The sequence below is a fragment of the Loxodonta africana genome, chromosome 12 (genome assembly GCF_030014295.1).
Source record: "Loxodonta africana isolate mLoxAfr1 chromosome 12, mLoxAfr1.hap2, whole genome shotgun sequence".
NCBI classification, from domain to species: Eukaryota; Metazoa; Chordata; class Mammalia; order Proboscidea; family Elephantidae; genus Loxodonta; species Loxodonta africana.
Window position 1 is genome coordinate 54,535,462 of NC_087353.1, and position 17,124 is coordinate 54,552,585.

A 17,124-nucleotide genomic window follows, 5' to 3' on the forward strand; every position below is an offset into this window, starting at 1 on the left:
ATGGCCACCACAGGAGATGGGAGACTCAGGCCCTAACCACCCAGAAGGGGTTTGTCAGTCGCCCACCCTATCCTACAAGCCCCAGAGCCCCCAGTACTGGAGTGTGGAGGGTGGGTTTGGTGCAGGCTGGGGATTGGGGGTCAGAGCCAGCTCTAGTGAGTCTCCACAGACAGGTGGGATTTGAGCAGAGGCGACGGATGGGCATCGCCAGAGGAGGGGAAGGTTGTCTGTGAAGGCCTTCTGGCAGCCACCAGCACAAGGAGAAGCTCTCAGAACACGCCCTTGGGCCTGGGATGAGGAAGAACATTCTGGAAGTGGGAGCCACCCACCAGTGGAGTGATGGATTCCTGTTGTCCAGTGGTGAGCTGCACCTCGGGCCTCCCAGGAGGAGGCCCCCTCGAGATACTCCCAGGGACAGCCCAGCACCCCCGCTGTGACCCCTCACCCCTAGCCGGCGGCAGGAACAAATAGCTCCATGTTTGGCCAGCTCCCCCGGCCTCCCCACCCCTGCCTGAGTCTGCGCCCAGCGTGAGTCATTCAGGCCGAGGGTGGGGAGGCTCTCAGCCATGTTCCCTGGGCCAGGCTGGGGGCGGCTGGGGCATTGAGGGGTAGGGGAAGAGAGCTTCCTGCAGCAGGATCTTTTGGAGAAAGCTGGGGATCACAGCAGAGAGGGAAGGTGGCCGGGTACAGAGGCCAGGAGGAGTCCTGCAGGTGGGGGTCCCACAGGTGGGGGCCATAGGAGCCAGAGTAGCTCAGAGAGGGTCAGGGGCCACCAGGTGCCCCACTGTTGGTCTGTGACCCCACATCACACCTCAGTTCTCTTGGCCTGCTCCCGACCCTGCTGGGGGTCCATGCCACCTCCTCGTGACCTGGGCCCCTCGCCTGGCCCTCCCTTGATGCTCTCCTGGGCAGCCTTTACCCCTTATCTGTCCTGGACAGATGTGAAGGTCATTCGGAGATGCTGGTCCCTGTGGATGACAGGCCATCAGAGGGGGCTGCAGCCCTGAAGGTCCTTGGGCAGTGGGCTCTGGATCAGCTGCCCCTGCCTGTGACTTCAGCCTGTGAGCGGCAGGGAAGGGTGGGGACACTTCTGCACCTGTATTGGCCGGGTGGTGAAGTTGTAGAACGGGCCCGGCTCACCTTGTGGCAAGGTGGGCTGTGGGAGGGGAGCAGCCACAGGTGCAGATGGATGGAGAGGTTGAGCTGTTCTGGACTACCAGTTCCTGTGGGGGTTGTCCTTCCGTGAGAGGAGGGGGAGGGTTCTCCTAATGACCCTCTTGTTATTTCTGGGCACCGTTGAGTCAATTCCAACTCCGACTGACCTTGTATGACAGAGTAGAACTGCCCCATACGGTTTTCTAGGCTGTAAATCTTTACAGGAGCAGATCTCCAGGTCTTTTCTCCTGAGGAGCTGCTGGGTGGGTTTGAACTGCCAACCTTTCAGTTAGCAGCCAAGTGCTTAACCGTTTCTGCCACCAGGGACTCCTCCTAATGACTCTACAGGGCCACTTCAGGTCTCCTCCCTTCAAAGTGACCTGCCTCCAGCCCCACCCCAACCCTCCCCTCTTTCCAGGACACCCCATTGCTCTCCCCATTTAAACCTTCTCCAGTGGCTTCCTCAGTGAAGGAAGCTGGAGACTTGGGGTGTGTGGGGAGCTGGGCTGTGGGGATCCTGGGCCCAGCAAGCTCCCTGGGTTCCGAGGGATGGAGGGGCTGGGGACCCCCCTCCCACAGCCCCCCAGCTTCTGAGCATCACTGTCTGCACCAAGGTTCCACCTCACCTTGTGAGCAGCACTTGTTGCCATGGCAACAGCCTGGGGGAGGAAGAGGAACCTCCTGCTATCAGCACATCCTGGGGGCTGGGGTAGCCACCTCCCTCTCTCCCTATGGGGCCCCTTTGGAGACCCCTAGCTGTGATGACCACCTGGGTATGGGGGTATAGCTGGCACAGGAAGGTGGGGGTCAACTCTGGGATATGGAATTAGGTACCTCAGGTGTAAGGCCACGGAGGGGCTGGAGCAGGGGCCAAGCTAGGGGGGCCTGGAGGGGACACGCCGAGCCCAAGGCCAGGGGAGGGGTGATGGTGCATGTGGCCTGGCAGCACTGGGGGGACGGGGACATCCCATTACATGCGGTGACCCCACGGTCTGCGGTGGAACCTTTGGGCCTTGCACAGTTGGAGCTGGAACAGGAGCTTGGTGTCCTCGAGGAGCAGGCATTTGAGGCTGTGAGGATGGACAAATCTCAGGCAGAGAAACCTGGGCACCGGGTCCCGGAGCGGGGGAGCTCTTGGAGCTGGTCAGTGTCTGAGCCACCGCATGACTCTGGGCTGCAGGGTGTCCTGGTGCATGCACCGCTGAGGTTGGGGCTCCTGGCAACCTTGCTGAGAGCAGGAGGGGGTGAGTGCAGGGCTGAGGGGAGGTCAGGGAGTCATCCCCGGGAGGGCCCAGCCCCCATGTGTCAGGGCAGCCTGTGAGCATGTGCAAGCGTGTGCAGGAGCATGTGTATGCGAGTCCTGGCCCCTTGAGGGGCCCCTCTCCCATCCGGGTGCTGGGGCAGAGGGGGAAGAGCTACAGACAGAACACCGCACTCCAGGCTGGGCCTGGGTCACCACAGTGGGAGCCTTAATTGATTAATTACCTTAGTAATCAGGGTGCTTATGGGATAATTGCCCTCAGCCTAAGGGCAAGGTGTGTTCAACCTGCGTGGCTTGCAGGGGCTTTGGGCAAGCTGGCTGCACCTGGGGCCACACCTGGCCAGGGCATGGCCTGAGGGTCCTGCTGATGCTAGTGGGGTGGGGGATGGTCTGTGGAAGCAGCTGCTGGTTGGTGGGCAGGTGGAGCCACATCTGCTGCCAGGTATACCTGTGATTGAGGCCCTGGTTGGGCCTGGTGACCCCATGTGAGTGTGGCCTTATGTCACCCTGTCCACCAGGGAAGCGGGTGCTGCTGAGGCTGATTGGGGTTGAGGTTGGCAGGGGTCTGGGCAGAGCCCACCGTCCTTAGTGCCAATCCCCGAGGGCTTCGCCTGGGGCCCCTGTCTGGGAGGGGCTGGCTGAGCAGAACCACCTCTTTGGTCTGTGTGTCTCCAGGTCAGGAGGTCCTGGTGGTGGCAGGGGGCCGGGGGGCTCCCCTGGGTATAGGACAGACAGCAGGAGACTGTGGGGGCTTCTGCAGTGGTCCCAGTACAAGATGGCGTGGCTGCCCCGGGCGGCAGCTGTGGCCTGGGTGAGGAGGGGTCTGACGGGAGGAAGTAGGGTCAGCGAACTCATGGCCCAGAAGATGACCAGGGGACAGGTCTGGGGTGGGTGCTTGGGCAGTGCCTCACAAGGTGGGGGGGGCGGGGATGGCCCAAGTGGAGGGCTTGGACCCCCGCTTTGTGCTGTGGCCTCTGCCCCCTCACTGCCTTCCACCTGGCTGTTCTGGATTTGCCTGATGGAGCTTAGCCAGCTAAGCAGATTGTTCTGGAGGGCAGGCAGGGGGCGTGGGGCCTCTTGGAGCCCCTAATCCTCCCTGACACAGTAGCTCAGTGACTTCTGCGTGGTTTGTGACGCAGCCCTGAAGGACACCTTGCCTGTAGGGTCAGGGCCTCATCCCCTCCTGCCCAGTATGGGATGGGGGCCACTCGGTCCATAGACCCAGGAGAGCAGGGCAGCAGCCAGACCTAGAGATCCCTCCCCTCACCTGGGGCTGGGGGCTCCTCTGTCTGTGTCTCCCTGGAACAGCACTGTCTGTCCTGACCTTCTTCCTGCAAACATGCATTCCCTCCCTTTGAGTGACCTGAGCCAGCAGGGGAGGAGCAGAGCGCATTGAGGGCCCAGTGCAGGTGTGCCGTTGGATGAAGCGGGCAGGTGGGTGAAGATGTGTCACAAGAAGGGTCCACACAACCCCCTGGGCAGTATCATCACCCCCGTTGTACAGATGGGGAAACAGGCTGGAGATGCAGAGGGGCAGTTGGTGGTAGAATCGGGGTTCAGGCCATTGTCTGCTCACTCAGCCCAGGCTCAGCATCACTGGGGTGGGGGCCCAAGCTGCCCTGGAGACCTGCCTGTTAACAATGAGGCTTTGGGCTCAGGGGGTCTGGGACCACCCTCTAGGCCACACTGTCCCACCCTGCACAGGCTCCTCTGAGACCCTCATCCCGTCCGTGGACCCTAGGGCCACCACCTCTAGTGAGAGGTGATTTCATGGGACTCGGGTACCCCATGGGGGGCCAGCAACCCCTCATGTCTGCGGAGTGGTTCTGACACCCCTGCCCAGGCTTCCACAAGTACTCATGGCAGCGCAGCCCTGAGGTTCCCGCTGGTGGACATCTTCAGTGCAGAGAAGGTGGTGCTGCCCTGGCCACCCCCTCCCAGGCCAATCCCACAGGCAAGGCATCTCCCCCACCTTCATAGGGGCTACAGGCCTCGAGGAAGGGCAGGGCGTTCACTCCAGGAGACTCCTTGGACCCATGCAATCAAGAGAGAGACACAGCGCTCTTAACCAGCTGGCCCATGTCTGGGAGAGGAACCTGGTGTGGGTCATTTGCTCCCCACTCCCTGCCATGAGAAAGGTTGATCGATGATGTGGTTTCCCATAAAGCTGTGAGAGCAGCCAGCACCATGTTAATCCTGGGTGGGTCTGTTTGGGTGAGCCCCCACTTTGGCTATGTCCCCAGCCCTACCTCCCCCAGGCTCCCCCCACTCCAGCACCCCAGGACAGACACTGATGGCTGCTGATTCAGCACCACGGACAGCTGCCTGGCTTTCCTCCCCTCTCCCCTCCTGCTTGAGGGGTTTATTTAGGGTGCAGGGGAACATGCCCCTTGGAGAGCACCCCAGCCACGGCCCAGCGGCCTGAGAATGCTGTGGGCTTTGGCCGGCACCACAGTGGCTGAGTCCCTGGGCGGCAGGGGAGCTGGAATGGGAAGGAGGGTAGGGAGCACACTCTGCAGCAGGAGGGCTGAAGAGTAGACATAAGGTAGCACTTCCCCTGGAGAGATCATGGAGTGGGATGGTTCCCTGCTGGTGGAGGCCTGGGCCCGCCGGTGGGCAACCTTGGTGTGGGAAGTTGGCTTTGCATTTGGAAGTGCACAGGCCTGGGGGATGGGGGAGGTGATTGGCACTGTGCCGAGGAGGCAGCACACCTGGGGGACTCTGAGTGTGGCGCATAGGACCGGCGGGGTGGGTGCAGCACTGGGGGGGTTCTGAGACAGAGTCTATGTCCCCTGCTGCTGATGGGGTCTCCCAGCCTGTGCCCAGCCGGGGCCCTCCAGGAACTCTCCACCCAGGCTGAACAGAGGGTCTCTGAATGGTGGGGGGTAGTGCCTGGGGTCCCTGCCTGTATGTCTGCAGAATGGGGAGCATCAGCGAGGTTCCTGAGGTGAGGCCAGGGGCACCAAGGAGTGGGGGGGATGGGCAGTGAGCACAGGGCGGCTCGCTGGGCCTCGGCCGTGGGACAGAGGCTCCCTGGCTCCAGGGACCCCATGGGACAGGCCATCTCCGAGCTGCAGCCCCCGCGCCCTCCCCTGGTCCCTGGAACTGGGATGTCCCTGGCTGCTTGTCCTGCCACCAGGTCTGGGCAGCATGCATGTCCCCTCCCAGTGCCAGCACAGCCGCCTCCTCTGGCCTCAAGTCAGCCCAGCTTCCTTGGTCCCTGAGTGGAAATCAGCTCTGATTAGCAGAGCCTGGTTCAAAACCTAGAAGATTTTTAATTAGAACTTGACAAACCCACCTGTGTAATTAAGGCTCCAGAAGTCCCAGGGCTTGCGGGTGGCCAGGGCTCATGTCCTCAGCTGTCCACAGAACATGACCACAGAGCCAGGCTGTGATGTGGAAGGAGAGCCCCACCCCTTAGTGTGTTCAGGGAGCTGGTTGGGCATGTGGCTGGTGGGCCTTGTGGTCTGGCAGCCCCTCCCTGGGGTGGTACAGGCTGGGTGGCCAGGGGTCTGACCTAGAACCAGGTGCTCAGCTATCTGGTCAGACTGTGGAGATATGGGGAGTGGGCTTGACCCCCCCAGCCCACTTCCTGTCTGCACTCTCGGAGGGTCAGGCAGGGGTCTGAGCAGCACTCAGGTCTCTGTGCAGAACCTTTGAGGCTCCAGGCACTGTCCTCTCCTGTGAGTCCCTGGGCGGCAGGGGAGCTGGAATGGGAAGGAGGGTAGGGAGCACACTCTGCAGCAGGAGGGCTGAAGAGTAGACATAAGGTAACACTTCCTCTGGTGGTCAGCTTGCCAGACGCTGGTTCCAGGACCCTGGTCAGGCTTGCCCGCCCCCCAGCATCCACCCCATTCAGCCCAGGAGACTCTATGCCTCCCTGCCTTTCCCAGCCCTTGGCTTCAGGATCCAGCCCTCACTTGGCACCCAGGGAGGCCCTGTTTAGCCTTACCTTAGTGAGAATCTTGGGGGGTGGCGGGGAGGGGGGCAGGCAGCAGGCTGGCTCTGGGCGCCACCGAGGACTCTTGGCAAAAAGCCAAGTGCAGGGCAGGCATGAATATTTGTCGCCCCATGAGAAGGGCCCTGTGTCCCCTGCGGCCTCCAAGAGGATCTTGGGGATGGCCTCAGAGTGGACACAGAGCTGACCCAGAGAAATCAGGCAATGGGCCAGAGACATCAGGAGGCGGGCCCACCCCTGGGTTGGTGGAGGACAGGGGAGCTGGGGGCTGACGTGGGGGCCTCTCGGGCAGGGGTGCTTTCAGGGGATGGAGGGATGGAGGCTGCCTGCTGGAGGGGCATGGGATGGGGGGAGGGCATGCAGAGGAGGAGCAGCCCAGCTGCCAATGGGATGGATGCTCCCACACCCCATTGGGTGGATAGGCAGATAGAGGCCGGGTGGGGGTGGCTGAACCACCTGCAAGGGCCAGCTCCAACCAGGTCCAGGCCCAGAGCTGCCATGTCCCCACTCCCCCTCCCCCACACGGCCACCCCTTTGGTCTCTCGAAGCCTTTGTGCTGCTCCTGCCCAAGCAAAACACCACCACCACCCCCCTGGGAAAATTACGGCTCTGGAGACAAACAGAGACAGGCCCTCCCCAGAAATGTGCTCGTTGCCCCAATTAAGGGACAAAGATACCCTGCAGGGAGGGCCAACCTCTTGGAGCTGTAGCCGGGGGGGGGGGGGGGGGGGTGCGGTCAGGGGGCCAAAGAAGCTGAGTGCGGGGTGCAGGGCTCAGCTTCCAGGGTCTCCTGGTGAGCACAGCCCGGCAGTCGTGGCGCCCGATGTCCGGTCTAAGCCCAGCATTGCTGCACCCACTCATGTGACCTCAGGCAAGTCACCACACTCCTGGGCTTCCTTATTGATCAAGCAGGGTGGTAACAGCTGAGTAGGTTCCCAGGTGTGTGGATGGGTGTGGAGTTGGGCCCAAATTTGTGGCTGCTCTTAGCTGAGGGCCTTTACACGCTCCCTCTGCCCCACCCACTGGGGAGGACCTTGACCTGGAGACCTGCAGCCCCTCTCCCGGCCTCTGTCACCCCCTACCCTCAAGTGCGTGTGTCTGGCCCAGGGCTCAGCGGTGAGGCTGGGCTCTGTTTTTCCACAGCCCAGTTACCACAGAGGCACTTGTTACTGCTGAACCCATTAAGTGTAATTACAAAGTCCTCAGTGGCCAGGCTGAGGTACACGTCCTGCCGGCTGGCCCAACCTGCCTGCACCTGTCCCCATGGTACACCCTCAGATGGCTGGGGAGCTGAGTCGCGGAAGGCTTTTCTCCTCTCAGCAAGGGCCAGGCCTCTGGGGGGACTGGGGCCTCCGTCCCACTGGAAGAAGGTGCCCCACAGAGTCGGATGCCTCCTCTGTGTGTGTGGGATCTCTGGGGTGGGATGTGTCTGGGTGGGTCCTGGCTGGGGGGAATGCTCCCCACCTGTGGGGGACACCATGCCTGCAGCTGCGCTGGTGGGTGTCTGCATTTTCCTCACAGGTGGGAACCCCCAGCTCAGGACCCCCATGCAGCCTGGCCCCCATCTGGGAGACCTGGGGCCTTGCTTCTGCCCTACCGGCACCCCGTTTTCCTGGTGAACCACCTGGGGCAGGTTGCCCAGCTTGGCAGTGGGCATGGGAACCAGCCTGCTGTCAGGGGCCGTGTGTGGAGCCATGGCGCCACCTGGTGGCCATTCCAAGAATGGGCGGTGTTTTTACCCCCAGCGGCGCAGAGTGGGGGTTGGTGGGTTCCCTGCATTGGGGGAGCTTTGCGGGGCGCACACGCAGCATCTGCAGGTGGGCGCTCATGAAGATGTGGGTGTGGATCCGTGAAGAGACACGCAGGCACATGCACGCCCATATGTCCGCTTTTCCAATGGGTGTCAGTTTAAAAGTATGAGACCCTTCCCCAGCCCCTTTCTGCAGTACCGGCTCTGCCTATGGCTGACCTGGCCTAACCTTCCTCCCCTCGCTGGGACCCTGAAGACCCCAGCCCTGGCTAGGCGTCTGTTGCTAGAGCTGTCCTTTTGGGGTCCACCTTGGGCAGGATGGGGTGGGGAGCAGATAACCTCAGAGCTGTGAAGAGCGCAAGGAAGCAAGCACCCTGCCACTGCCGGTTCACCACGTTTCCGACCCTATTTGGGGTTGGGGATTGGAGGATGGGGGTGCATGAGAGGATGGGGGTGCATTAGAGGATAGGGTGCATAAGTGGATGAGGTGCATTAGGGAATGAGGGTGCATTAGGGGATGGGGTGCATTAGATGATGGGGTGCATTAAGGAATGGGGGTACATTGGAGGATGGGGCGCATTAGGGGATAGGGGTGCATTAGGGGATGGGGGTGCATTAGGGGATGGGGTGCATTAGAGGATGGGGTACATTAAGGGATGGATGTGTGTGGGAGACGTAGCCCGGGAGGGAGGGGGTGTACCGAGAGCCTGGGAAGGGGCAGCAGCTGGTCTTTGCTCCCATGGTGCCTTGGTTTACACCTCTGTATACAGGCATTGGCGGTGGGTGTCCAGGGTGTCAAGGAGCCTGTGGTTAGGGGTGCCCACCTGGGCGAGAGTTTGGGGAGAGAGTGTCATGAGGGGCCTGGCCTGGATCTCCTCACTGTGCCACAAGCAGGTCGGGGCCTCAGTCCGTTGGTGCTGCGTGCTTCGGTGGCATGCTGGACTTTCAGGGTTGGCACCCGGCAAAGGAGGGTCCCTGCCTGGAGCGGGACCCAGCCTGTGGAAGTTGCAGAGCGCTGAGGGCAGGTCTCTCCCACCCTTCTCTTCCCGTGGATCCTTAACTCGCGTGCCCGCCTGCACGTGGTTCGAGCAGGTCAGCATGCTGGTCATCCTGCTCAATTGCGTTACCTTGGGCATGTTCCGGCCCTGCGAGGACGTCGAGTGCCGTTCGGAGCGCTGCAACATTCTGGAGGTGGGGCGTGGTGTGGCGGAGTGAGGGGGTGCAGTCACGGGAGGGGAGGGGCCTGGAGGTGAGAGGGGCAGGGCCCTGAGACCAGGAGATGGTCAGGGAGGGTAAGCACATGGGGCAGAGGGCTGGGTCGCTCTTCCCTTAAGTGATGTGGCTGTCCTGTCTCAGAGAGACGGCCCCTTGGGGCGTGGGGGATGCAGTTCACGCCTCTGGGGCTCCCTCCGCCTCCCCCCAGGCCTTCGACGACTTCATCTTCGCCTTCTTCGCGGTGGAGATGGTCATCAAGATGATCGCCCTGGGGCTGTTCGGGCAGAAGTGTTACCTGGGCGACACCTGGAACAGGCTGGACTTCTTCATCGTCATGGCGGGGTACACCCCCAGGAGGGGGGCGTACGGTCCTGGGAGGAATGGAGGGAGGGGCGTGCGTGGATAGGGGTCCCTCTGGGGTGGGGGGCGCCGCAGCTGAACAGACATGGGGCAACCAGTGCAGTGTGAGGGCTCCCCAGCATCGCCCGGCACCCAGCCCCTCGGGGTACCAGGCCTTCCTGCGGGTATGGCCACGTGCCCCACAGTCCTATGCACTTGACTGGAAAGCGGCCTGCTAGAAGGAGCATCCTGGGCTGGGGCAGGATCAGAGGGGGCCTGGGGACAGGGGGCTGCCCAGCTGTCCTGGGAGCTGCGGCCACAGCAGAGGGGGTTCGGGCTGAGGTCGGGTGGATCAGAGTCCTCCCTCATCCTCGCACTCCCCCAGCATGTTGGAGTACTCCCTGGATGGACACAACGTGAGCCTCTCGGCCATCCGAACCGTGCGCGTGCTACGGCCCTTACGTGCCATCAACCGCGTGCCCAGTGAGTGATCTCTCCACCCTGCCCCGCTGCTGGCCACGGGGAGCCTGCTTGGGTGGGGGGCTCCGGTCCACACTGGGGCGCAGCGGGAGTCCCAGGCCCGGCCCTCAGCAGGTAGTCAAGATCCATGTGTTGAGTGGGGACGGGGCATCCAGGAGCGTGGGGAGGTTCGCCGTCCTGACCCCTGCCCTCCCAGGCATGCGCATCCTGGTCACGTTGCTGCTGGACACGCTGCCTATGCTCGGGAATGTCCTCCTGCTCTGTTTCTTCGTCTTTTTCATCTTCGGCATCATCGGCGTGCAGCTCTGGGCCGGCCTGCTGCGCAACCGCTGCTTCCTGGACAGTGCCTTCGCCAGGTGCGCAGGCCCCAACCCCGGCTCCCGGCAGGCCACGCCCCACTAAAGGTCACGTCCAGTCAGAGAGCGCACCCTGCAGGCCCCACCCAACCAGAAAGCCAAGCTCACTGAAAGGCCCCACCCACCTTAAGGACGCACCCACCCAGCAGGCCCCGCCCCCGGCGGGCAGGCCCCACCCCCAGCAAGCGTGGCTCTACCTGGAATGTTCAGCGCTGAGTTGGGGGAAGGTTCTAGGTTCTGGGTCCCCGCCTCATCCCTTTTACGCATGTTTCTCTCAATTTCTTTTTCTTCTGCTAATGTGTCTGTCTCTCTTTTATTACGCAATGTTTTATCGTGTTTTTGATGAAAGTTTACACAGTAAATCGGATTCCAGTTTAACAGTTTCTACAGTTTGTGGAGTGATGTTGGTGTGTGCCTGTCTTTTTCTTTCTGTACATATATATATTTATTTTTCTCCATTTTCCATTTTGCTTTTCCCTCTGTCTCTATTATGTTAATCTGTTTCTGTCTCCGTTGTCTTTCTGTTTCTGTCTGTGTCTCTTTCTCTGTCTCTTTGTGTCTCCCTGTGTCTCTCTCTGGGCACCCAGTATCTGGGACTGCCCCAGCCAGGACTGGTACTAAGGGGAATGAGGAGGTCAAGGCAGGGTAAGGGCCCACTCACTCACACATCTGCTCAGGGCAGGTGGGGGAGGGCCTAGGACCCTACAAGAAGACCCCAGTAATGCATGGAGCACGATGGATCTCAGAGCCCTCCTCCAGCTGTCCAGGCTGCCCTCCTATCCTAGGCACCCAGGCAGGGGTTGTGATGCCCCGCCCATATCACTGACCGGCATGTCATGGGCTGCCCATGTCTCTGGCTGCCATGTCACTGGCCGCTGGCTTGGCAGGGGAGCGCTGTAAATCGAAGAAGGCAGGGCACGTGGAGGGAGCTCCAGGGGAGGGGTCTGTTTTGCAAAATTTGTGTATGCCCTTGGGCACTCCACCTAATTGTCTCTCACTGCACGGACCAGATCCCAGTACCCAGGTGGGCCCATTTCACAGGTGAGGGAGTGGGGTCTATGGGTGGGAGGATTCAGGTCCAGAGGGGCCTTGGTTTCATGTCCCACCCACTCGCAGTAGGAACTGCCCTGCTCCTAAGAGACAGATTGAATGGCCAGGGACATGGTGGGGGAGGTGTGTGCGAGGTCCCTGTATGATCTGAGGGACCAGAGCTCCCCTATACACACACACGTGTGCCCTGCAAGGCGCCCACCCCTGCCACCTTGACTTTGGCTGCCCGCAGGAATGACAACCTGAGCTTCCTGAGGCCGTACTACCAGCCGGAGGAGGGCGAGGAGAACCCCTTCATCTGTTCCTCGCACCGCGACAACGGCATGCAGAAGTGCTCACATATCCCTAGCCGCCGTGAGCTGCGCCGTGAGTGTACGCTGGGCTGGGAAGCCTTCACACAGCCACCTGCCGAGGAGGCAGGGGGCACCAGCCATAACGGCTGCATCAACTGGAACCAGTACTACAACGTGTGCCGCTCAGGGGGCACTAACCCCCACAACGGTGCCATCAACTTTGACAACATCGGCTATGCCTGGATCGCCATCTTCCAGGTGAGCAGAGCCAGGGCCTCAGCTTCCCACCTATAAATGGCGCCATGGTGCAGACCCTCAGGAGAGGAGCATGCTGGCAAATGGGGTTTCTGTGGCATCACCCTCATTGCTGGCGGGGGAGGCTGGCCCCACTGGGGCAAGGTGGGGGGGACATGCCATGCAGCCCAGGTGCTCAGGGGTCCGTCACCACGCCCCAGGTAATCACGCTGGAGGGCTGGGTAGACATCATGTACTACGTCATGGACGCCCACTCTTTCTACAACTTCATCTACTTCATCCTGCTCATCATCGTGAGTGTGGGGCATGTGGGGGCTTGGCTGGGGGGGGAGCTTAGTGGGCAGGGGCTCCTCAGGCAGGGGCGCAGGCATAGGGGCTCAGCAGGTGGAGGCTCAGGCGCAGGGGTTTGGTGGGCAGGGGCTCAGGCAGATGGGCTCTATAGGTGGGGGCCTGGCAGGCAGGGGCTCGGGGACAGGGGCTTCACAGGCAGGGACTTGGGTACAGGGGCTCAGCAGGCCAGGGCTTAGGGGCAGAGGCTAAGGCACAGGGGCTCAGCAGGTGCAGGGGCTCCATGGGTGCAGGGTCGAGACCTCTGTGCATCAGGACTTTTGTCCCATATCCTCAGCTGCTTTGTCAGCAGGATGTTCCTCCCTGTCCCCTGGGGTCCCTCCTGTGCCCCTCCAGCACCAGCTGAGTTCCAGCTCCATTCCAGCCTCATTGCCCTCATTGTGGCCCCTTGTACATGGCCAGGTCACGGGGTGGGGATACAGGGGCAGCAGAGACCTGGGTCTGCACTTGGGATGCCCCAGCAGGCAAGCAGGGGAGGCCCAGGAACCACCCTCCACATCGTAGGTGTCTGTCCCCCAGAGGCACTGAGCAAAGCAGAGACCCAAATTCCTGTAGCCCATCCCTCCCACCCCCAGCATACTCACTGCTGAATCCCAGCCCCCCAGGAGGGGGCAGCACACGGGCTCAGCAAGGCAGCGGCACCCAGGGCCAGCTCACCTGTCCACGCCCTCCTGCCTGTTGCAGGTGGGCTCCTTTTTCATGATCAACCTATGTCTGGTGGTGATCGCCACACAGTTTTCGGAGACCAAGCAGCGGGAAAACCAGCTTATGCGTGAGCAGCGAGCCCGCTACCTGTCCAATGACAGCACCCTGGCCAGCTTCTCTGAACCAGGCAGCTGCTACGAAGAGTTGCTCAAGTACGTGGGCCATGTGGTACGCAAGGTACAGCGGCGCGGCCTGCGCCTCTACGCCCACTGGCAGAGCCGCTGGCGCAAGCGGGTGGGCTCAGATGCCACGCTCCCCGGCCAGGGACCCGGGCGGCGGCAGAGCCGGGCAGGCCGGCGCATGGCCTCCATCCACCACCTGGTCTACCACCACCACCATCACCACCACCACTACCACTTCAGCCACGGCAGCCCGCGCCGGCCAGGCGACCGAAACTGTAAGCTGGTGCGTACCAGCGCCCCAGCCTCGACCCCCGCCCCTGGCCCTGCACCCCCCGATGCCGTGCACAGTGTCTATCATGCCAACTGCCGTGTGGAGGGGCCACAGGAGCGTGTCCGGGCAGTCCACACCACCGCCACTGGCCTCAAGCTGGCCTCAGGTCTGGGCATCATGAACTACCCCACCATCCTGCCCTCAGGAACGCATGGCAAGGGCAGCGCCAGCCCTGGGTCTGAGGGGCCGCCAGGCACTGGGGTGCACAGCCCCACGGGCCTGAGCAGCCCCGACCCCTACGAGAAGATCCAGCACTTGGTCGGGGAGCATGGTGAGGTCCCCACCTGCCCAGGCACTGGGGGAGGTGACTGGTAGTTGGGGGTGGGGTTCCTGGGTATTGTCCTGGCCCTTGCCTCTGTGCCCACCAGGTGGGGGCACCCTCACAAGCCCCCAGTTTCCTCTTCTGTGAAATGGGTATGGTTACATCTTCTTGTCCTGTAAGGAGGGAGTGGGTTGGGAAGGGGCTTGTGTACCCCAGGGCTCTGACAGGGCAGGGGAGGAGAGAAGACCCACTTCTCTACCCCACGGGCCCCACTCTGTTCATAGCCTAGCCCCAAGCAGCTGGCAGCTAGGGGAGCGCAGAGTTTGCTCTGTCGATCTGGGGATTCCGAATCTGGCAAAGGAAATCCCCCAAACCCGCTAGGCTGAGGCCCATTGCCCAAGCCCCGCGTTTCTCTGTCTCTTCTCTTCTGATGACAACACCACTCATTGGATTAGGCCCCACCCCACATCAGGGTGACCTCATGTTAACTACCTACATCTGCAAAGGCCCGTATTTCCATACGAAGCCACATTGAGTTATTAGGCGTTAAGACTTTGATGTGACTATTTTGGGGACACAGTTCAACCCACAGCATGGGGGGGCGGGCGTGGGTTTCCGGGGTGCCCAGATGCAGCACCCCTGAGTGTGTCCCTCCCTGCAGGACTGGGCCGAACCCCCAGCCGCCTGTCGGGCCTGAGTGTGCCCTGCCTGCTGCCCAGCCCCCAGGCAGGCACGCTAGCCTGTGAGCTTAAGAGCTGCCCCTACTGTGCCAGTGCCCTGGACGACCCTGAGCTCGAGGTCAGTGGCTCCGAGAGCAGTGACTCAGACAGCAACGGCATCTATGAGTTCACGCAGGATGTGCAGTGCGGTGACCGCCGTGACCCCCTGCAGCCACCTGCTGCTGAGACACCCAGCCAAGGTGGTAGACCTCGGCAGTGGGCACGTGAGCAGGCGGCGGGTGAGCCGGGTGGGCCAGGCCGCATCTGGGCCGCCTTCAACGGCAAGCTGCAGCGCATTGTGGACAGCAAGTACTTCAACCGTGGCATCATGGTGGCCATCCTGGTCAACACACTGAGCATGGGTGTCGAGTACCACGAGCAGGTGGGCAGTGTGGGTGGCCCAGGGGCCACCATCATCAGCCCCAGGGTCAAGTCCCTCTGTGTCCTTCTGTAGACTTCAGCCTCTTGGGGAACCCCAGAGAGGGGGTTCGTGGGGGCTGGGTGCAGGAATGGCATTGGGGACAGCATGGTATCAGATATGGGATTTTAATCAGTCACCCGACAAACACCCAGGTGTCTCCCTGGGTTGGAGACACTACTGAGTGGCAACTAGGGAGACAAAAGTTCTCCCAGTCAGAAGGTGGGGACCGCTGTGAGGGTATAGCAGTGAGGGTGTTCAGCAGGCCACCCCAGCCTGTGGGCAAGCACCCCTCAGGTGTGGGGCTTGCCTGGCCTAGCTTCTGCAGAGAGAACACCGCCCCCACAAGTGACACAGACCTCACCCCTGCCCCGGCTGTGCCCACTGCAGTGCTCCTGGGCGGCAGGGAGAGGTCCCAAGAGAAGGACCCCTTCTGGGCCCCAGAGAAGGACTCATGGGGGTAGCATTTGGCCCCCTGAGTCATGGACCCCTCAGTAAGGCAGGAAGTGAGGGGACAGGAAGTGGGGGGAGGCACTGTCTAGGTCTCCTCCACCAAGCGTGGGGGTGGAGCCATAGTGGGGCCCTGACCATGCCTACCACCCTCCACAGCCTGACGAGCTGACCAGTGCCCTGGAGATCAGCAACGTCGTCTTCACCAGCCTCTTTGCTTTGGAGATGCTGCTGAAGCTGCTGGCCTGCGGGCTGCTGTGCTACATCCGCAACCCATACAACATCTTCGATGGTGTCATTGTGGTCATCAGGTTGGCGGTCCCTGCCAGGTTGCACTTTGGGTGACCCACCCGCAGAGCACGCCCACAAGCAGAGGAGGAGTGCTCATGGCAGCATTTTGTGAAGGGCTGTGAAGAGTGATGGTTCAAACGGGAGCCGCCCTGGGGCCCTGGTGGCCAGAGCACTGTCCTGGGCAGTCCCCTGCCTGGGCCCTTAGCTCCTCCCTGCAGATGCCATTAGACATACACAGTTAGGTCTGCTGCCTCTCAAATGGAAGCTTCTGGAATCTTGGTGGAGCTGTTCCCAACTTAGATTTAGCCCCACGAGGAAATCTGGCTAAAGTGCCGAGTTATATTTGCTTCAGGAGTGAACTTCTGCATCAAAGTCAATATAGAAAGGAACAGGAGAATTTGGAGAACTTCCCCAAATCTTCCTCCAGAAGGAGGCAGGACCCTCAGGAATCATGGAGTTTCCTGCCCTAGTCGGGAGGGGGTCTGAGCAGGAACACAAGAGCCAGAGAGGCTGTGAAACGCATGGGACAGGGGAAAGCCCTCAATCAAGAAGCTTCACCAGAGCTTCTGGGTGGGGGCTGATTAGGCTGCTTCCAAGGTGCTGCCAAAGCTTCCAAGGTGCTGCCAAAGCCCCTCTGCCCCTTGGCACCTTGATGCAGCTGGACCTGCTTTCTGTCACGGGATTGAACAGAGACCACGCATGTGGCTCTCAGAGTTTCTGCTCCTGGGGTTTGGGTGGACACGGGACCCCAGGGTGTGAGAACGAGGCCTTTCTGACTGTGTCTCCCACACCCCTACTCACAGCGTCTGGGAAATCATTGGGCAGGCAGACGGTGGCCTGTCAGTGCTGCGGACCTTCCGGCTGCTGCGGGTACTGAAGCTGGTGCGCTTCATGCCCGCACTACGGCGCCAGCTGGTGGTGCTCATGAAGACCATGGACAATGTGGCCACCTTCTGCATGCTGCTCATGCTCTTCATCTTCATCTTCAGGTGGGCGGGCTACAGCCGGGGCAGGGGGGCAGGGCCACACCCAGAACAGGTGGGATGGGCCACACCCAGGGCAGGTGGGTGGGGCCGAGGCAGCTCCAGGCCTAGACTCCTTCTCTGACCCCACTGCCCCCCATATCCTGCTCACGGCCCCCTGCTGCCCCCCATCCCACTCATGGCCCCTGCTCCCACCCCTGACCTGCTCATGACCCCTTGGCGCCCATCCTGCTCATGGCCCCCTGCCCCTCTCCCCAGCATCCTGGGCATGCATCTTTTTGGCTGTAAGTTCAGTCTGAAAACAGACACAGGAGACACCGTCCCCGACAGAAAGAATTTCGACTCCCTGCTGTGGGCCATCGTCACCGTGTTCCAGGTAAGGC

The 17,124-nt window shown here is 61.6% G+C and overlaps 1 protein-coding gene across 3 annotated transcripts in view; it reads left to right on the plus strand.

Annotated features, from left to right (window-relative positions):
- Nucleotides 1–8,717: 8,717 nt before the first annotated feature.
- CACNA1H (calcium voltage-gated channel subunit alpha1 H) overlaps nt 8,718–17,124 on the plus strand; it is a 29,698-nt gene continuing 21,291 nt past the window's right edge. Inside the window, exons 1-11 of one of the 3 annotated variants that reach the window (XM_064295313.1) lie at nt 8,718–9,315; nt 9,548–9,681; nt 10,064–10,161; nt 10,355–10,514; nt 11,797–12,115; nt 12,313–12,405; nt 13,145–13,889; nt 14,542–14,981; nt 15,627–15,778; nt 16,562–16,747; nt 17,000–17,117. In XM_064295313.1, coding sequence (XP_064151383.1) covers nt 8,764–9,315; nt 9,548–9,681; nt 10,064–10,161; nt 10,355–10,514; nt 11,797–12,115; nt 12,313–12,405; nt 13,145–13,889; nt 14,542–14,981; nt 15,627–15,778; nt 16,562–16,747; nt 17,000–17,117 — 2,997 coding nt within the window. In that variant the 5' untranslated portion in view covers nt 8,718–8,763. Of the gene's footprint in view, nt 9,316–9,480; nt 9,682–10,063; nt 10,162–10,354; nt 10,515–11,796; nt 12,116–12,312; nt 12,406–13,144; nt 13,890–14,541; nt 14,982–15,626; nt 15,779–16,561; nt 16,748–16,999; nt 17,118–17,124 lie in introns of all 3 variants that reach the window. The other 2 variants (XM_064295312.1, XM_064295314.1) reach the window with 2 other exon arrangements.